The following is a 22,382-nucleotide window of genomic DNA, read 5'->3' on the forward strand; positions in this document are numbered from 1 at the left end:
AAAAGAGAGAAGCAAAATACACACTCTGGACTTCATAAAAGCAGACTTTGACTTCCTCAGAGAACTGATGGGCAGGATTCCCTGGGATACTTACCTGAAGGGGAAAGAAGTCCAGGAGAACTGGCAGTATTTTAAAGAAGCTTTATTGAAGGCATAGGAAGAAACCATCGCGATGTGCAGCAAGAAAAGTAAATATGGTAGGCGACCAGATTGGCTTACTGGGGAAATCCTTGGTGAGCTTAAACACAAAAAGGAAGCTTACAAGAAGTGGAAACTTGGACAGATGACTAGGGAGGAGTATAACTATATTGCTTGAGAATGCAGGGGAGTAATAAGGAAGGCGAAAGCGCAATTGGAATTGCAGCTGGCAAGGGATGTGAAGGGTAATAAGAAAGGTTTCTACAGGCATGTTATCAATAAGAGGGTGATCAGAGTGCGTGTGGGGCCTCGACTGGATGAGGGAGGTAATCTAGTGACAGATGATGTGGGAAAAGCTGAAGTACTCAATGCGTTCTTTGCCTCTGTCTTCACCGATAAGGTCAGCTCCCAGACTAATGCACTAGACAACGCAGTAGGGGAAAGAGGTGGACAACTCTTGGTGGGGAAAGAACAAGTTAGGAACTATTTAGAAAAGCTAGACATACACAAATCCATGGGTCCGGATTTAATGCATCCAAGGGTACTGAAGGAGTTGGCAGTTGTCATTGTGGAGCCTTTGACCATTATCTTTGAAAACTCATGGAGATCAGGAGAGATCCCGGATGATTGGAAAAAGACAAATGTAGTACCCTTCTTTAAAAAAGGGAAGAAGGACAATCCAGGGAACTGCAGACCGGTCAGCCTTAGCTCAGTCCCCGGAAAAATCCTGGAGGAGATCCTCAAGGAATCCATTTTGAAACACTTGGAAGAGTGATCAGGAATAGTCAACATGGATTCACAAAGGGAAGTCGTGCCTGACCAATCTGATTAGCTTCTATGATGAGGAAACTGGCTCTGTGGAAATGAGAAAGTCAGTGGATGTGATATATCTTGACTTTAGCAAAGCTTTTGCTATGGTCTCCCACAACATTTTTGCCAACAGGTTAAGGGAGTATGGATTGGATAAACGGATTGTAAGATGGATAGAAAGCTGGCTAGACTGTCAGGCCCAAAGGGTAGTGATCAACAGCTCAATGTCAGGCTGGCAATCTGTTTCTAGTGGAGTACCCCAAGGATCTGCTCTAGGACTGGATTTGTTTAACATTTTTATTAATGACCTGGATGAGGGGATGGATTGCAGCACCAGCAAGTTTGCAGATGACACTAAGCTAGGGGGAGAGGTAGATATACTGGAGGGCAGGGATAGGATCCAAAGTGACATAGAAAGATTAGAGGATTGGGCCAAAAGAAATCTGATGAGGTTCAACAAGGACAAGTTTAGAGCCCTGCACTTGGGACGGAAGAATCCTGAGTATTGTTACAGGCTGGGGACCGAATGATTAAGTAGCAGTTCTGCAGGAAAGGACCTAGGGATTACAGTGGATGAGAAGCTGGATATGAGTCAACAGTGTGCCCTTGTAGCCACGAAGGCTAATGGCATATTAGGGTGTTCAGAGTCCTGGAGAGAGGTGGGTTTTCTCTGCCCCTTCATTTAGAGCCTTTTCAAGTGGAACATGAGTGGATCAGTTCCATGGTGAGTTGCAGAATCTAGGGAATGTGCACAGGAGCTGTGTGCAGCAGAGCCCAGCTCAGGTGTTCACATGTACTACAGGGTGGCAGAGACAGAGTTGGGCTTGCCTGGTGAATCCACTGCTATGCAAATCCACTGTCAATAGGTGAGTGTGGAATTTGTTGCAATTAGCTCTTTTAGTCCTGAGGCTGGAGTGCTGGTTGAAGAAGAGCTCGCTTACAGTGGTCCAGGTTAGGCACTAGAACAAGGGGTTTGGCCTAACAGAGTTTTTATATGGAATATTAAATTCAAAAATGATTTCACTCAAATATTTTAAATGATCAAAGAATTTGACCACAGTTTAACTGTTAAAGAAACTACATCAATTTTGCAGGTTTAGGCTTAAGAGTAAAAGGAACTGTGAAAAAGGTCAATGTCCACAGGGACACTGCTATGAGATGCCTTAGCTAAAATCACAGAAGTATGAACCCTTTATAACAGGGCAACTTAATTCAGTCATTGGAGTAGAACAACGGCAATTACTCATCAAGACCTACAGACCAAAGTCAGAGCATTGTTAGATCAGAAGGTGATATTAGCAGCATTTATCAAATCCATCTGCAGCAACCACCAGAGAATTCACAGCTGTGAAAGGGAAATGAAGTTTCAGACAAAAAAAAATCGGAGATGAGCACACAGAAACGACCTTAGAAAATTAAAATGTGTGAAGTCTGGCCATAGTAACTCATGTAAAATGCACACTTATGGAAAATATAAGCTTTTACAATCAGAGGGAAATATTTGGGGAATGATTCTGCAGTCCTTGCTCAAACCAAACTTCCAATGACTTAAAATAAAGACTTGGGGACATAGTGGTCTCTCAGATATAAAACTCAGATTTATTTAATCTATTTAGTGCAGGTCAGTAAGACTGTCTGTTATTTTATAGTTTGAATCTTCTTTCAATTCTTTTCTCTTATAAAAGAAAATACCACAAAACTACAGCGTGACAATATTTTTACAGAAAAAGCCGCCTTAACTTGTCCTATAATGTTACTATTTAATGTAAATATTTATTAGCCACACTTTTTGTATATTAGTATTGCAATGGTAATACTATAGATCAGGCTGAGGTGGACCATTTCATATTAAAGGCCAAAATCAGACCTGAACCCAAATCATCAATTTCTATCAAAATGCCAAGGCAATAGAATCACTGAAATGCAAGTTTCAACAGGACTTGAGAAGTCCTCAAGTTCAACTCTGTGCTGAGGAAGGACCAAGTAAATTTAGATTAGACCTGTCCAACATGTTTTTAAAATCTCCAATAATGAGGATTCTACAACATCACTTGCAAGTCTATTCTCTTAAATAACCTTATAGTTAGGAAGTTTTTCCTAACAGCTAACCAAAATCTCCTTTGCTGCAGATTAAGTCCATTACTACTTCTCCGACCTTTTATCCTCTAGTTTATAAAATATTTATAAAATGATTGTTTAATCATTTGTTACAGCATCATTCCAGGTACTGAAGTTAGGCTGACTAGTCTATAACTGACTCCAGGTCTTTGTTCCTCTTGTAAAAGACATATTCTATGTATGCCCTTCTCTGGTCCATTGGGACATCACTTGTACTCCATGAGTTTACCTATAGGAAGAGGGGTTTGAAGGGAACTACCACTCATGGAGCTAGCCAAAGGTTATACCATGGGAGAATTGTGTGTGCAGGAGGGAAGGGTCATCCGCATGGCAGCTCCCTGTGTCTGCTCTGTCTCTAGGGTTCTCTCCCTGGCTCTCCTAAAAGTTCCCCAAATGTGAAGAGGGCAGTGGAAGTGGGACAGTATTTTAGGGGCTTATTAATGGTCTGCCAGCTTCTTTGCTGTTGTCCTGTGGAGGGTATGCATCTCCCATTCCCCACAAGGAGACATTCTGGAGACTATTACAGATAATGGAAATCCTTTCATAGGTTTTCTGAACCACCTCTAGAATTTAATGAAAACTTATAGTCCTGTTCCAGAATTCTATAGTACAGTTACAAAAATCTCTAGAAAGGATATTATTCTCTATAGATTTTTTTAGAGCTACGAAGTGGGTGAGGTAATACCTTTTACTGGACCAACTTCTGTTGGTGAGAAAAGCTTATCTCTCTTATCAATTGAAATTGGTCCAATAAATGATATTATCTCATCTAACGTCCTATAACTGACACAGCTACAATTACATGAAACAGATTTTAGAGTAATGTTTATAGTCTTATTGGTTGCATTCTTTTAAAATTCTATAAGACTCTTCCACAAGGGTTATTGAGCCATTTCTCCTTATCCACTTCCCCACATTCTTCCTCTTCACCTGAGAACACTTTGTAAGGTCCAGACTGAGGTTGGAATAAATGGTGCTACTGAAGTGGATGACATCTCTCTGCATGAGATGGGAGATTACATACTGCACAGTACAGAAGAATATGCTTACAGCTCCACAATATGGTCCTAGCTCAGGAAAGCACTTCCATTCAGGAAAACACTGAGGGTATTTACTCCAAATGTGTGTTTATATGTTTCCCTGATTCAAGGCCTCTGAGCAACCTCTGTTCCTGCTGTCAGACTCCTGAGTCATCTCAGGCCTTATATGTAAATCTGTGGTAGAGATCATTCTTGAATTAAAGGATCACTACTGATGATGACCTTTGCTGTGAACTGAACACTGATGAGTGCAGGAGAAAGTTGGCAGGACATTTGGTTAGAACTGTTAGAGTCAGGGTGTGATCACAGTATATGTACATCAGGACAATTTCATGAATGCAAATGATGTATGCTGTGTTATTTTCAGTTATTCATAAAGCCACCCACGTGTAATGGTTTATCCAAGTGTGCTTAAGAGCTGCTGCACAGGAAATTGAGAGCAGGAACAGCATGAGGGCCAGTCACTGAGAGAAATGCTTCAGAAATTAGTCCCTGATAGTACCTCATAATGTAAACTAGACATTGTGTTTCCTGGTCCTCCAGCCTGCACGCACACATCTTTTGGATTGTAGGTAACAAGCACTATGCTCAGCAACTTACTGGCAGCACTACACTGCTGTCAATAACCTGGTCCACATCAAAAAGTGTCCACTCATTTTATTTTGGGATATTTTCAAAAGAAAGTACTGAAGTTCAGAACTTGAATTTTGGCATGGTCTTTAAGTAGTTCCCTAAAAGGAACTTTAAATTGTCCCTTCCCATATCTCTTAGCTCAGGGTTAAACAAAGAATATTCCAATGTATTCTAAAATGCAGTCTGGCCAACCGCATCTTTTAAATCAGAGGCACAAGACACAAAGACCACCAGTCCCCCATTCAATGCTCCATCTTAATTTCAGCAGAGCCACAACAAAACACAACAAAGGGGTCAGTATTATCTGCTCCACTATATACAAACTAGGCAAGAGTTCAAGTTTTTGGCTTGTTTTTCATAAGCAATCAACTTGGGTGAAATTGGAATGCCCCTATTCTAAATCATAAAGACGTCTACTCAAAAGTGTACCCTTACACTAGGTAGCTGCTGTTGAATAAATATGTATTAGACATCAGGCTCAGAGGCAAAATGAACATTTTTGTGCTTAGCTTGATTTTAATTAGGTCCTTATCCTGTAATAGACTTCATAGATCCCTGTGCCTACATGGAGCCCCTTGATTTCCAGGGGTGGATTCTACAAAGTCTTACTAGGCTATTTGCTAGAACCGACACTTAGATTATTTATATTGTAACACTTATGACATCATGTCAAATGCGCAGTATTTAAACATTCACAGTATATCCTTATTATTGTATACACAAACTACAAGTCTGAACAGAAACCAACTTTGAGAAAATGATGCAAGTAGGATGTTCCTAATTAAAGTTTGATAGATTTACTGTATATGCCCATTAATTTTTAAATTTCTCTGGTAATAAAATACAACATGACTCTTTACCATTAGGAAATTAGCCCTGTGGAATGTACTGTGCTGTACATGTGGATCTGGGGATTGCAATCTGATACAGGCATAAAAATGTAGAAATACATATAAACTTATGGGGATGTAAAAATACACATTAGCTGGACAAAGACGTATGGCCCAGATTCTGCAGTCTTTATTCAGGCAACATTCCCATTATTGTTAATGAGAATTTTAAGGACTACAGTACTGGGCTTTTGGGATAATTAAATGTGCTTCTATGCAACTGCATACAGTGTAATCTTATATGAAGTTCAGTTTTAAAAAAAATCACCTGTACATCCAACTGTCATTTGGATTAAACTGACTGTGTGCCAGAGTTCAGACTGCACATATGGATGCAAAGGTTTCCCTCATTTGACTATACTGATCCAAGGAGAGATGGAAAACTTTAGAACAGTATATATACTGCTGCATGTACATATGCACCGGTTTTGATTCTTAGAGGGGAGAACAGCATAGTGGAGCAAAGAATCATAAAGGTACTGTTGGTAGTTACCCTGGATTTTTGAGAGCAATTCTACAAGAAATAATCAACACATGTGGTACACCAATCCTGCACTGATAGAACCCCCGACATAGTGTAGAAAGTGACATATTTTAATTGTACAACCCAGCTTCCCAAATATGTAATGACTTTACATTTGTTAGTGGAATGGATTGGTCAGATCATTAGGGTTCCTCTCTCAAATGTTCCCCATTTTGGACTTTTACAACCTCTCCTACTACATACCGAGTATTGAATTGAGCTAAGAAAAAATGAAGTAGGTGACTATTGTTTTCAAGGAAAGGATAGTTGCATGATGTCACTGTCCCATTTATATTATGTGAAAAACAGTCATCTCAGAGTACAGCTTTAAATTAAGAAGATTGCTCTCATAGACTCAGGTGTATAGGTTCCCCTCTCTCCCAGTCCTCGGCAACTGTGATCCTAAGCAATCAATTTCCTTTCTCTATCTTAATTTGCCCTTATACATCATATTCAAGATTTTATCTGGACAGAGGCTAGGTGGCTCAGTGGATAAACCTCTGCCTTTTCACCTCTGGGATCATGGTTCAAGTCAAATCCTGATGAAATGCGTTTGATCGTCCTAATCTAGTTCTTAGTGGACAGCATTCCCATTATCTTTAAAAGGGTCAGAGCCAAGGCCATTGGGAAGAGTGCATTGTGCTATATCTTGTCTGTTGATTAATACATTTTCAGTGATGCCAGTTCCTTAACTTCATGAGCATACACATTCACACAAAAAAAGCTTAATAAAGGTCCCTTGTGGATTAAACCTCTCTCGTCCCCACAAATCCTTTTAGGTTTCCCTGAGAATATTTTAAAAAATTAGCAATTGCTGATCCTTTTGAAAAGATTAACACTTGCACTAAGAACATCTCAAATTAATTAGCACAATAATTACTTTAAATCCTTGTTTGACATATGGAGAACACAATCTTTATAACCAGAACCATTTAATAACACATATTAGTTTTCTTCTCTTATGTATGTTAGTTAATCTAAAAAGACCTTCAAGGGCTTAAACCCTGAGAAAGATATCTTGTGTTGTACACAAGATAGAAAATAAGATAGCGAGGTGAAGTACTTATTACAGAAATTTATTCTCCATTCTCTGCAAACTGTTATTTGGGACCTGCTGGAAGAAGTTGGTATTTGACAGTGGGTATGAACAAAACAAAAGCAATACAGACATAGCTTTCATTTTGTCTTACCTCATCAAAAAAGTACAGTAAGAAAAAATGTATAAATACTTCCCTTTCATGGTGTTTGAAGGCCAAAGGTTATTGGGCTGTACCTTGACCTACAGAAAGGAGTCAGCAGAGTTGCTGCCGCAGATGGCTACATGAAATACGTGAAAGCATTTGAAAAGTGGCAGGGCAGAGATAATGTTACAGCACCTGTCAATCCTAGAATCAGATAGAGTCTTGTTTGGACCCAGACACAAATGCTGGGAAGAACAGTTCCTCATGAATCAATCAACTGGACTAAGGTCCTATCCCTACCAGCCCCTAGAACAGTCCTGCTGCATCTCTGATGCAGGAAGCAAACAGTGTAAAAGCAGCCAAGGATTCCCCCAAGCTGCAGCAGTCTTCAGCTGTCTGCCTAAAATAGTCTGAAATCTCCTTTGGGCACAGGTGACTTATCTCTAGGAAGGATTGAGTCCTAGGTCCCAAAAGAACAGAGTAGACAGAGGAAGAAGTACAGACAATCTTTTCATGAAGATGCAGTAAGAAAGGAGGACAAATGTTATACTCATATAGTTAGATTACAGCTTCTACAAGCAGTAGATGAGATAGCTCAACAATATCACCAAAAGCCTGCTCTGCTCTCATTGAAGTCAATTGCTAAACTATGCTCTAGCTGCAGTAGAAGCAGGATCAGTCTCAAAATTTAGGATAATGAGTTGATTGAAAACTCCTGCAGTACAGTATTGATCAAATTCATGAGGACAAAATAGGATTTTCCTGCTGAAATAGTTCATGAACATAGTTTATGTGAAATATATGAATGTCTGAATCATTTTTCATTTTTGATTGTGGTTAAAGATTATAAAATAACCTGTAGTCATTAATAGTTTTTACATTCCTGCTATATATTTATTTAACTGGCTGCTGAACTGGCAGCATTTAATTCATAGAACCTTTGCACAAATCAATAACAATTATGATTTTTTCTCATTAAATAATCAATTATCCTTGAATTGTTTTTCTTCCTAACTTTTTTTCAAGTTAACAGGAAATTCCTGAACATGAGCTATCTCATAGCAAATAATTAGTTAAATCCTGAATTAGTATAACTTATTTTAAGTAGTTTGAAAATATATGGAAAAAGTGAGGATTAACTTTCCTTTCACCAGATGATACTTCTTATGCCTATTATTTATGTGTATAGCAAATCCAAATATACAGCCAAGGTCTGTGGCTAACTCTCCCCACATAATAGTGTAAAGTCAGGAATGTGGGACCAGACCATAGATCCTGCTCCTGTGGTGCACAGAGGTCATAAAATGGGCTTAATGAGTTGATGGGAGGCCCATCTAAAGATTCCCGACACACTGTGAGCCTTCTGCTATTTAGGTATGTTGGGAGCATAACCAGAGGGGGAGCGGCTGGAGAACCACAGAACTCTAATAATCCTCAGCTGGTGTAGTGTCCTGCTAGCACAAGTTAGAATAGTCCTGAGGCTTTTAAAACTTGTTCTCTGAGCTGAACTGACCCCATGCCAGCCTTTGGATCAGGAGGACATAAAAGTATTATACAGGAGAACTTGGCTGGACCAAGGATCAAGCTCAGTGTTTCTAAGTTTTTCTTTCTCAAATATACTACTTTTAGATGTCCACTTAAAAATCACTATATTTGGGAATTCAGAATTAGAGTCAAGTTCAGACTCATGTAGTCCATTCTTCCCATTAATTTTGCTGTAATATTCACCACTCTAGCATGTAGGCACTGTAGTTCAGCTGTAATCAATGGAGATATACCAACACTGAACTAGGTCCTTCAAGTACTAGGAAAAATATACTATTAAGCAACATTACAATGCTAGGGCAGATTTCACTGGATGTTCTATGATAATTTTGCATTAATTCAAGAATTGACATGAATTTTTCTTTTCTAACTTACTGCATACCTTAGTAAAACTGCTTTCTGCACTGATCTTTTATAAACAGAATGATATAAAAGGGTCTTCACTTACTCATTGTATGTGTCATTTTGTGGGGGAAACAAGGACAGCTGCTGAAGTTTAGGAAATATTAGATGTGAAATATTTCATATTGGAAACAGCAGTATTTCTGCTGAACTGATAATTTGTATCTGTTTTAGATTTTTCATAAACATGATAACCATTTCTACATCTATCTTAAGAATACTTTTTGTTGATTACAGTGTGAAAAAGACAGAATAATTGTGTATGGACAATGATAAAGTAGCCGGTTTATAATAAATATTTGTCAGGTCTTGTCACATCTGCACAAATTCCACTGTTACTGAAGAGACACCACACTGATAAAAAAGAGTTTAGAAAATCAATGGATCTTGAGCTAAAGCAGTTGCTAAACATACAGAAAACATCTATATCCAACAGCCGCAGGGCTGTGAAAATTCCCAAGCCTTGCATCGGTATAGCTAAGGAAAATTTAATCTTCCCAAATACTCATCAGAGCACTCCATCCTGCAGACCTGACAGCCCCACTTATAATTAATTATACAATTTCGATGGGAATATCGACTAAACAAAGCTATAAATCATAGAAAAAGTCAATAGGCATGGACACATTCAATCATGTCCCGACCAATGATTACTACTCTTAAAATACAATAATTATTTTCAGGAGCCAGCTTGAATTAAATTTCTGTCAGACTGGTACAAGACCGCTGGTTGATGAAGGATGCGATGGATTTTTTTGGTTGAATTCGGCATAGGAACATTTATCCTTTTAGATAGGTAGTTTGTTTTTAGTGATCATGGTGCTGTGTGTTTAACTAGACCATGAAGATTAGATTATCTCCAATGGCTCATTATATCGTTTATCTTTTTCCTTCCATGCTTGATCTGGAAGATTTTCTGCTTCTTGGTGCGTGAATGAAATGGCAGCTGATTTTGAAATGTAATATGTTAAAGTAGATGTCTGCATATTACTTTGTATACAAACCCATGTGTGGGCATTTTGTCCATGTATGTGAAATTGTCCAAACTGTCATTTGAAATGCCACTGATATATTGTGAATTGCAATGAAGAGAAGTGACTTTGTTCAGTAGATAAAGCTGTACTGAAAGAATACAATTATAAACTTTTAAGTTGATAATAAAAAAGTTAAGAGAAATAAAACAGATAAATATAGAAGGACAAGTTGTCATTGCTGTCTGTCAAATGGAATTGGAAAGAGGGCATGGAATTTTTAATTTATTTATATAAATATATATAAATAAACATTTATATATAAAGCTGTATCACAGCACTGATTGGACCAAATGTTTCAAAATGAGAAAAACATCAGCATAGGAAGATAGTTAATGTCCATTTTCTATTCATAGTACTATATTTAGACAAAAAAGGCAACTTACCTATGATTTTTGAGCTATTGTGTCAAAGCTGGTCCCAATCGCATAGGCACACCATAAATGTAGACATTGAAAAGAACTATTTATTTTTAAAATATTGTATAGCCACAAACTTACCGCAGTGCCATTGTTGTCTCTAAAGACATCTTGATTAAAATAGTCAAAGAGCTTCTTTTCTAACTGTAACATAACCTGAGAAAGTAAAGCATAAAAAAAATCAGTATAGAACTTATAGGCTATGGTCATTACATATGAGCTGGGCAGTCAGTGATGCTCAACTTATAACTTCAGACCTTTAAAAATAATTTTCTATATCTCTAAATCTCTTTATTTAATCTTGTTAGCTGTTTGCCAGTCAACCAAAGAGAGAGGAGATAAAGAAACAGTACTAAAGAGTGTAAACATGTATATTCTCACATTAAATGATGATGAATAAGTCTTATTTTTTCAGGGCTACATAAAGTGTCTCTCGGAAAAGAATACATCCTACCAAAAATTCGCTTTCATCACAAATCAGTAATTCATATCTAGAAGGTCTAATCTTGCAAGATGATGCTCATCACATCACCATAAAGGATCAGGTGTTAAATTATCCAACTCTACATTTTGTAACTAAATTTTTGGAGCTAAGTTCGTCCCTGAGAAGTGACGTCCAGAAATTACAGACAGAATTAAATGCAGCCTTTAATGTTTGCAAATCTGAAAAGGAAACGTTCAACAACCTTCTTCAATAAGTCTATATTCTGTTACATACCTTTCGGTCATTATCAGATTCACGGAATATTAGCTTGACTACTTCATTTGTGTCAGCTGCTCGGATAGTCTGCATTGTAGACTTTGTACAAAGTGTCTAATAAAAAAGAAAGCAAGAGATAATTTTAAAAGAAAGATGAACCCGCCATTTTGTAGACCTTCTCAATCAATGAACATTAAGGGCTTGATTCAATTCTCAGTGAAAAGCATGTTTTTGCTGAAGGTCAATTTTAAATACAAAACACTATTAATTGAATGTGTTTCAATTGACTAAAAATCTAATTAATGAGCTATATTAATATTCTGAGACAAGCTGACAAAAGTAAGACAATCTTTCTTAAAGCAAACATTAACTTCTTAACTCATTGCACTGTACATTTTTACTTTAAAAGGTTTGACCATATAACATGGTCTAGCATCACATATTATTTGTGACCATCCTCATCAGCCATTCCTGCTACCCTCAGCAACTTCATTGTTTTACAGATCATTTTCTTAAAAAAGATTGTAAAATGAATTGATTGAACATCAAGCTCATAGACCACCCAGGATACATGCGGCAATTTAGGAGCCCCTGATAAACTGTTGTAAGTGCTCCCCCTAAGTTTCAAGCTCAAATGTAGTTTCAATCTATAAACATAAACAAAGCTTTTATAACTTTACAACTGGTTGCAGGGGCTAAGTCCGTTGGACAAGTAAATACTCTTATAATAACCACCCTCCTCAACAAGTCACTATACTGTATGCCTAAATATTTTGTGGGTTTTGGGATAAAATATAGTGTAACATAATTTGTATCTAGGTTCAACAGTATGAATTTCAGTCAGAGTACCAGGCTTGTCTTTGATTTCTCCTCTAGTTGTCTAGTTATAGACTAGCTTTAATGTTATAAAATGTTGTGTATTAACTAGATTTAGGTATGCCAACTGTGAAACAGACTTATCTGTTGCATTCAATTACCAAATCCTCCAGATTTCCATCTGTAAAGCACTTAAATATATGTTTAAATTTAAGCATATGTTTAAATTCTACTGATGTTAAGCAAATGGGTAAATGTTATGATAGACAGGCAGACCGCTGAATCTGGGCCCAGATATGTTACAGGTATAGGAAAGCTGATGGGAAATTAGGGATGTTAAGTGCATTTAATTAAGTAACCGTGTAACCATTGAAAAATTCAGCGGTTACGTGGTTACACATGGGGTGGCAGTCAGCTCCCTGGGAGCTGGTGCATGCAGGGAGCTGGCCTTTAACCCAGCTCTGTGCACATATCAGCTCCTGCCTGCCCCTTAGCTCCCTGTGTTGCTGCCTATACAGATGCAGCAGTGCAGGGCAGTAGGCAGCTTGCTGGGAGCCGGTGCGTGCTGGGATCCAGTTTTTAAGCCAGTTCCATACATGTACTAGTAGCCTGTATATAACTGTGAACTTTAACAGAATAGCCCAGGCTCATAGATTACCCGTGTACATGGTTATATTTGCACATCCCTATGGGTAAGGTCTTCTTGAATAGAGGTTTATTTTGGGAGTGTTTCTTTACTGAATAGTGCACAAGACAGGAATGAAAGTAAGAACAAAGAAAATGGAGATTTATTTGCAGTGCATTTTTATTCTTTCATGCTGTCCAGAAATTTGTTTTGGTTTTGCATAATATTTAATAACAAAATAAATGTTATGCTTCTATAGTTACTAAGGAACCTGAGACCCTAAAAGAATTTTGCAATCCCTAGTGAATTTATTTTCAAAATACCTGTGAGAGTTACAAATGTATCATTATCCCATTTCGTAAATGGCAAAGCAGATGCTAAGACCAAATTCAGATGTGCCATAACATCCTCTGAAGCCACGGAGGAATCCATAATCCACAGGATTTCACCAATACCAGAACAGAATTTGCCTCTTATCTTGGCTAAAGTCACCTGGAAAATCTGTAGCAAAGTCTGAAATGGAATCTAATTTTTCTTTACTCACAAAGCCATTCATTCCAGCTATCATTTTACTTTATGATTCCCCCCCCCCCCCGATAAAATACATATATTGAACTTTTAAAATAAGTGCAATGTGTATTAGAAAAACTGTAATGGGATTTTTAGCATATGTGCAAAAATACTTATTTATTTATTTTTAAGAAGATACTGAACACCCGCAGTTCTTCTCAACAAATGTACTTACTAACAAAAATAACCAGACACATACTTGAATACCCCCAAAATGTTTTTTAACTGTTTATATAGTAGCTAGCACAATGAGCCCATGATCTTTGTCTGGATATGGCCTAACATACTATCATAATACCAATAAATAATAATAATAAACAAGGCATACAATTTCATTTTTAAAGGATGATGACTTCTGAATGTATCAGAAGAAAAACATAACATAAAATTGATTGCTCTCTTCAGTCTGATGAACTTAAAAAATTGCTAACTGATTTTCCCTTCTCATTTAGCTAAAAATATTTTCTCCTGAACTTCTTCCTTTGGATATTAATTTTTCATCCTTTGTAAACATTACTACACTAAATTACAAATCCCCGGCAAGAGAGACTCATATTGCATATTCTGGCACAAACATGATCTAGAGCAGCACAAACATTATTGATGGAATGTTTGAAAAACACATCTCACTAGAGGAAAAAGCCCTGTGCTTACAGTAATACTAAACAATCTTCCAAAATGGTGTTGGTATTCAAAATTTTTCAGATAGTTTTTATTCGATGTATCAAGCTTCTGAAAATACAGGGAAGAAGTTATAACTAAACTGGTAAAGGTCATGCTGAGAGGCTGGAGAAAGAATGGCATGCCAAATCCTTCGGGAAGCTGCAGTTTTGATTTTATTTAATTTTTTAAACATAGACCTAATCACTATTTCCACACATCACCACAATTTACCTTAGATCCCATTTTGTCTCTTTTGACAAGTAATTAACATTTTGCCATCTGTGTCTGTATGCAGTTACCAATGAGGTAATCCAACAGTGAGCCATTCCCAAAGTGCACTCCCTCTGATACCAGCCATTGAAATTCAAAGCACAGATTAGCTAATCGGGTCAAGCCCAAAAAAATAGCCCTTTGGACTCATGTGTCACAAATCAGTCTGGTTGCCTTTAAACAGCGCACCAGATTAGAACAAGCACCCGAACAAACCAAAGCGGAAAACCCGCCGCTCTCTAAAGCTGGTTTCTAAAGCCCTAACAAATCGCTCCATCTTTCACTCATTTAAACTTTCCAAATGAGGGTCAATATGGTCCCCTAGCATCCAAATGCTAATGCGCTTAAGTGCGCTTAAGCAGCTTTCCAGAGTGAATGGGCCAAAGAAGGGCTCAAAAAGACAAGGCAGAGTTACTGTCACTGTCAAAAAGTCATTGTAGCCACCCCCAGAGTGGTTGCAATTCAAGAAATTCATGATTTCTGTCTCTTAAAGGCATCTGCTTGAGAACATTTTTTTTTCTGAGCTGCTTTATCTCACAACTTCAGGCTGCTCTAAAAGAATAAAAATCTGATCGACTCTTGAGAACCAATAACGAGAAAGGACCCACATACCTTATTGCTTTCAAATTTCACACACACAAAAAGTTACCTTATTCACAAACAAAAAGTGATTGGGCAAAGGTTCATTTCTTATACAAGCTGGAGCATTCCTTTTTTCCCCTCCTTTCAATTTCTACAAAGTCGTAGTCACCCAAGCAGAAAACTTTGAGGAACATGTGCCTTTTTAGCCAAGTCTACTTATGAAGGGATTTTTTGTTGTGGTTGAAAAAAAATCAAAATGCTATGAAAACATGCTGTTCTTTTCAATGTTGTTCTTTAAAGGCATCTTTTCAGATGATGGGAAACCAGATAGCAAATAGCCTCTATCACATTTTCTTCTTTAATTTCAGGCACTTGCTTTTCTTTTGCAAGTTAAATATTGTGCTTGCAAGAGAGTTACCACTCAATCTTCATCCTTTAGCTAGGATACAGACATACCTTATTCCAATTTTTATTTGGATTATTTACACAGGTACACACCTGTATGTTCTTCATAATAACTTATTTAAAAATACTTGTGACATTTATCTCTATAGAGTTGTAAAACACAGCTATAACTTTTCAGATGTAATCAATTTACTCAAAACTTACTGTATTTTACCACTGTGCAAAGTTATGAACTTACTTCTCTATGCCATTGCTCTGCAGTCTTCAGGAAATTAATCTCTTTCTTATTTGCAGAATAAATGAAACCTTTAACATTCTTATGATTAACTTTAATGCAGCACATTAAAATATTTGACAGTATTCTGAAGTGTCAAAACTATTTGGTTAGCAACAGAAACTCATATGTATATTGAAACATGACAACTCTTCTCTGATTATACAGAAAATACCATAAATCAGTAAAACTCATCATTTTTCCTCAGCGTAAAATCCTCTGCTGAAAACTGCAATATTGTTTTCTTTTATTTTGCAAATCTATTCTCTGGCCACCTTCTCGAATTCTATGTCAAACTCTGATATGTGATTTGATTCTTTTATTCATGCCTGTTCTTTCTTAAATTAAAAAGATTTTGAAAATATGTGTATGTCCAAACACATATGGATTCAAACTTTCCTGTTAACTCTGCCTACAGAATCTAACTATGCATATTATTCACCCCATGTGATTTAAATAATCTTCTTAGGAAACTTTCGTTTATTACTTATTAATTCCTCCCAAAATAAAATAATTGGAACATTTCCAGTATCTCCTTATAATGAAAAAGTTCCAGTAACAACTGCAAATACAATTCATAATAAATCACAGTAATTTTCAAGGAACCTTCATGGGTTTAGCAAAAGTGTTTCCTTTAGAAGTAGTAAGGCACAAAAGAGAAAAAGGGCTAAGACACTGAACCAACTAACATACTAGTAACCAAACCATCTTTTAAGATGCTAAATTTTATTTCAGTTAAATCTTTGGTAAATTTTGACAGGATGTAAGAGAGAGATACATCGCTCATCTCAATTAGGAAACAAATACTTTTAGCTACTTTTCCTGAAACAGCTCTTGAAAAACATCTGCCTGACACTTATTGAATTAGGGCAACCAAATGCTTTTTTATTATCACAAATCGCATTTGAAACAATTTGAGAGCTAGAGGACTTGCTATTTGAGGAGTAACAGAAACATTCATCTTGTTCAGGCTGTTTCTGCTCTTTAAAGGTCTGATTCTGATCTCTTTATATTGGCATACTTCTAGAGTCACTTTATGAAACTCAGTGGAGTAATAGAGATCAGATTCAGACCATGAATGTTGACTGGAAAAGCCAGAGTCTGAGCTAGCTTTTTCCACAAGTCAGAGATACATAATTAAGGCTTTTGGAGAGCAGCTTATGTTTAATCAACATTGTAGTTTTTAAATTTTTGTATATGCACCACTCTAATAGAAATTTAGGGCTAGCCTGTTACTGTGGTGCATAAATAGTCAGTCACATAACTTATAGTACCTTATACAAACATTTATGGGAGCTGAAGTGCTAAATACCCAATAAAAGGCAATGAAAATCCACTGTAAAGAATATATACCTATTATCAGCTGGACAAAGTATCTTTGATTCGGGCTTAACTCAGCTAGTGCAGGAGATTGAGGGGTCATGGAAGAAACAGAAACAGCAAAAACATTTGAGGGGCGTGATTAGATCTTAAAAAGTGACAAGAAAATAAATAAATCAAAACTTCTTAGATTCCAGGGGCCAAAATTCTGCAGTGACACAAATGATGGCCTAATCTGACAGAAAACAAATAATGTATGGGCATGTCACAAATTACTTTAACTTGCCCACTTTGGGCATTCAGTCAGCATGCATAATTCTTGTCATACTAATTTTATACTGTATGGGGCCCATACTCAGACCTGGCATAAGAAGATTCAGCAGCCCCCACTGAGGTTTCTGGCCCCTGCGGTGTTAAGGATAGCATGGAGTAGGCTTGTTTTATTTTACAGAATACTTTTAGTAGTTGCTTTTTCCTGTTACATCACCTTCTGTCCCCTCAGTATGTAAGGCATCCCTGGCTTGTACATTTTCTGATGCCAAAACAGTGCAAATCACTTTGTGCTGCCACTTACAGCCATTTTATCACTGACTTATCTCCTGGTGCAACTTACAGGACCTTTGATGTCATAACTGAAGCTCTGCCTACGAACTTCCATGTGATGTGCTGAAGCTCCTCATAGGGCCTGTTACTGTATCTGAAGCTGTCAAAGGTTTATTTCAGTTTTAAAGTGTCTCTTTGAGAAGCGTCAGTGATGGTATCTTTCGTGCTAAATATACCCTTTAAATTTAAATGTAAACATTGACAATTTCAAACATGTCTTCTGAGGGGACTTGGTTGGTGACACACTAGCAGGATTCCTCTCCATTTCCATCTATGTAACTTGTTGGGGCCTGTCTGAGATTCTGGGATATGAATTTTCCCCTTACTCGAGTACAACTCTTTATATCACACTCTGCTTCAAACATATTCGAACATTTTCTTCTCACAGTGTTAATAAAACATCACTAAAGATGCCCTTGGTTCCTGGACAAATAGGAAAACAGTCTTTTCTCCAAGGAACCTGCAACAAACACAGCACAGCATGTACAAGGAAGGACATGAGGAAGGCAGGCAACATGAAAGCAAGGTAATTGGCACCTTGTTACTGCTAAGGATTTCTGACAATTACATTTTAAGTGTACACTGAGGCTGTGTCTAGACTGGCCAGTTTTTCCGGAAAATCAGCCACTTTTCCGGAAAAACTTGCCAGCTATCTACACTGGCCGCTTGAATTTCCACAAAAGCACTGACGATCTCATGTAAGATTGTCAATGTTCTTGTGGAAATACTATGCTGCTCCCATTCGGGCAAAAGTCCTTTTGTGCAAAACTTTTTCGCAAAAGGGCCAGTGTAGACAGCCCAGATTTGTTTTCCGCCAAAAAGCCCCGATCGCGAAAAGTGCTTTTGCGAAAAGCATCCGTGCCAATCTAGACACTCTGTTCCGAAAATGCTTTTAACGGAAAACTTTTCTGTTAAAAGCCTTTCCGGAAAATCATGCCAGTCTAGACGTAGCCTGAGAGTTGAGTGTCATAATAATGAGGGGAGATGTGAGGACAGGACTGGAGAGTTATTGCTAGAAGACTCTTCATGTGAGCAAAATGCCCATTCATGGCATTGTCAAATAGTGTTAAAGACAGCTCTGATACATGAACTCCCACAAGTTAAAGAAAAAGTTAAATGAACTAAACTTGGATATACACTTTACTAGCCATATTCACAGGTGACATAGTTGGGGGACAGGCAATGACATCTATAGCCAACATGCGGGGGAAGAGGGAGTCAGGGTTAAGCAGATTTCCACCCCAAAAGCAAAGCAGGAATTAGGTAAGACTCAGGATTGGTATTTACAACCTCATTTGCTCTCCTCTCACCCAGGAGGCAGAGCAAGCATGTGAGGGACTGACACCTACTCTTAAAGACAAAGCACTACTGAGCCTGACACACTAGTTACCGGTACTTGTGTATGTATGTCTGCGTGTATAACATAACTCTGCAGAGAGAGCCATAGTCAAATGAGGCAGACAGAGTGAACCTGAGGAAACTGGGTCTGACTGAGCACAGCACTGCTTTCCTATTCCTTGCTGCAGGAACACAGCCTGGCACAGTGGCTGGCCTATATATTGCCCTCCTGAGCAGGCTCTTTGCCTCTTGGGAGGGGAGAGGAGAGGAAATGGGGATGTGGATTAGGTTGGCTGGACATCACATTCTGTGCTCTGCCTGTGGGTTTATTTATTGGCAGTCTCTTTTCTCCTAATACACACATGTAGCAGGATACCCTTCTGGAGTTCCCTTACTTATTTTCAGATAGGTCTGGGGACTTCATAGTCTCAAGGGACAGTGATCTATGAGCCTGAGAGCAGTGTGATTATGCTCATGTTTCCTGTCCAGGGAATAAACTTCAGTACAATTTGCAGGGGACAGAAAAGAGTACATGCTTCCTACATATAGGAGCAGCAAGGTGAACTCCTCTGAGCCTCCAACTCATCTGTGATCATTTGTGAGCAGAACAAAGTCTTAGATACACACCCTCTGATACCCACTCTAGCACTGTCAAAAATATCACTACTGCAGTTTGCTCTTGAAATCAGTGAGGGCTTTTGCATACAATGAATAGTATAACATGGCCTAGGATCAAGACCTTATTCTCTGCAGAGTGAGAAAGAGGGATGAATGAGCCTTTTGGAGGTCAACGTTTTGCAATCCTCTCAAATTGCACATATGTGGTTGCAAACTTAGTGGAATATAATACACATTTTTTTCAAAGGTGATTCAGTTTTAAAACACTATCATCAAGCCTGTACTATATTAGGCTTCCAAAAGTTAGGAAAGTTTTCATGGGATATTATCCTTTTCTTTCTTTTTTTAACACTCTCTGGGCTGGTCTAGACTACATTCCTCTCTCGAAAGAGGAATGCAAACGAAGCAGATCAAAAATTTAAAAGAAGCGCGGATTTGTAAATCTCGCTCTTCATTTGCATAATTGAGTGAGAGCACTTTTTCAAAAAAGGGTTTTTTGAAAAAAACCCCGCAGTCTAGACGGGATTCTTTCAGAAAAACCCTCCTTTTTCAAAAGAACCAGTACTCCTGAAAAAATGTGTACAGATTCTGTTGAAAAAGGGTTTTTTTCCCTGAAAGAATCCCATCTAGACTGCAGGTTTTTTTTTTGAAAAACCCTTTTTCGAAAAAGCGCTCTCACGTGATTATGCAAATGAAAAGTGAGATTTGTAAATCTGCGCTTCATTTGAATTTTCAATCTGCTTTGTTTGCATTCCTCTTTCAAGAGGGGAATGCAGTTTAGATGAGCCCTCTCTCACACTGACCCCAAGAATAAGAGTTTGAATGTAAAGTTTTGTGTAGTTTTGAAGTTAGGCCACAAAACTGGAAGGAGATTTTTCGACTGGCAATGATGTACTAGCTACTTTTTAACCACAAGGAGATAGGGTTGCCAGATGGTTGAAACAAAAATACCAAACCCCCCCCCCCTTCCAAAAAAAAAAAAAAAACACTGGGAAAAAATTCTGTTGAAAGGGGAAAAAAAAGGGAGGGGGGAGACCGAAGTTGTTGAGCCAAAAAAAAAAAAAAAACCACCATTAAAACAGCATGTCCCCTTTAAGAGTGAGTGCAGGGATAGGAACAGGGAGGGGAGTGGTTGAGCACTAAGACCCAGGGGAAACATTCCCCTAGGTCTTTTGGCTGTCAGCCATTTTGTGCCAGCAGCCTTGGGAAACCAGGGGGGCTGGGGTTGAGGATGTAAGGGAACGGGGTGGGGCTCGGGGGGAGGCTGGGCACTGAGTGTTTGTAGGGTTGCCAGGTGCCCGGCATTTTCACCTCCTGGCCAGGAAAAAATTCAGAAAATACCAGACATCTCAGGTGTCCGGTATTCTCTGAATTTTTTTTACTGGACAGGAGGTGAAAATACCAGACTGTCCAGGTGAATACCAGACACCTGGCAACCCTTTAAGAAGAGGGATATAGGACAATATAAAAACTTTTTTGTTTGATGTTTACTCTAGCATTAAGATAGCACTTTTCATTTGCTGATTAGAGTACACTTCACATCACAAAGCCAAGTGAGTCCATAGCAGTGCCAGAAATTGCACTTTTCTCGTTGAATCACATCCTTATGCTAATGTCTACTGGACAACACTGCTTCCTCTTCAATGAATGAATTTTTAATAAACAGTGAACTGAATAAGAATAGGCATGTCACATCCAGTTTTCTGTCCCTATCAAATTTTCTGAATTGCCGACGCATTAATCAACATTCACTGGATAATTTTCCAGCTGACTTCTCCAACCATGAAGAACTGCCACTGTTATAATTTGAACATTGTGTTCTATTTTTAAGACACAAACCTAAAAACTCTGTTGTTCTTTTTTTTCCTGACACTTTAGTGGCATTCAAATTTGGAAAAAGCTTTCTTCAATTGCACCTATGTCGTTGGACATGAAATTGAAAAGATAGATGTAGCTGCCCATGTTATAGTTTAGTTTAAGACTCTGAAATAGTTGACCTGGGTTTGGTAAGAAAGCAAGGCGTTTTCCAGAAGATGCCATACAAAGACCTTTCCTTGATAGCTGGATAATACAATAGATAAAGGAACTGAAAACTTCCAATGATCAATAGAAATGCAGAAAGCTTGAAGGAGATACACTTGAGAACTTCAAACCCATATCTGGTCAAAGACTCTTGGAAAATTATAACTGATGCCTGCTCCTCCCTTAAATTAAGTTATGGACAACTGAGATCCTACCGAACTCATACGCGGGAAATTGAATAATTTTACTCATTTAAACAACCAGGTTGTGAGTTTGGATAAAATTAACATTCTCTAAAAACTGCAGGCAAGTAATTTTGCCTTGTGTGCCTGTGGCACCAATTTGCAACTGCGCCTATCTAAAAACTTCTGTGTTATCAAATGACTAGACTTCATATAACTACCCTTTCTTATAGAAGGAAAAAAGTGAATATTGAACAACTGCACGTATTAGTTTGCAGTTGGTAACTGTTTAGGAGTTAATTATGTGATTATTAGACCTGAAGATCATTATCATGTTAAAACTGATGCAAGTTTTGATGTGAACATCTGCCTTTTAAAATATATATCCACTTAAAGCCATTCCTGAAAACTGTAGCATGACGACATCTCATATGAATGAGGTCTTGCATATCAGTCCCATGGTGAGCAATTCTTAAAACATAAACTGACCTGAAAGTTTATGACTGCCATGACCTGACCTGCTGATGTAAGATTTTTTTTCCTCGCCATTCTATGTAATAAATGACTCCAGTTTCATTTTTTATTTACCTTGGGGCTCATTTGAGAAAGGTTTAATCTAGTGGTCTAAGCATGGGACAGGGAGCCAGGAATTGCAAATTTCATC

General features: G+C 38.0%; 1 protein-coding gene across 2 annotated transcripts in view; it reads right to left on the reverse strand.

The window, feature by feature from the left end:
- INPP5A (inositol polyphosphate-5-phosphatase A) overlaps positions 1–22,382 on the reverse strand; it is a 431,202-nt gene that overhangs the window by 46,333 nt on the left and 362,487 nt on the right. For both annotated transcript variants that reach the window (XM_075935228.2, XM_075935231.2), the window contains exons 10-11: positions 11,449–11,544; positions 10,812–10,886 (exon numbers count right to left, since the gene is read on the reverse strand). In XM_075935228.2, the coding sequence (XP_075791343.2) occupies positions 10,812–10,886; positions 11,449–11,544 (171 nt within the window). The remainder of the gene's footprint in view (positions 1–10,811; positions 10,887–11,448; positions 11,545–22,382) is intronic.

The sequence above is a fragment of the Pelodiscus sinensis genome, chromosome 8 (assembly GCF_052426305.1).
Source record: "Pelodiscus sinensis isolate ZL-2025 chromosome 8, ASM5242630v1, whole genome shotgun sequence".
Classification (NCBI taxonomy): domain Eukaryota; kingdom Metazoa; phylum Chordata; order Testudines; family Trionychidae; genus Pelodiscus; species Pelodiscus sinensis.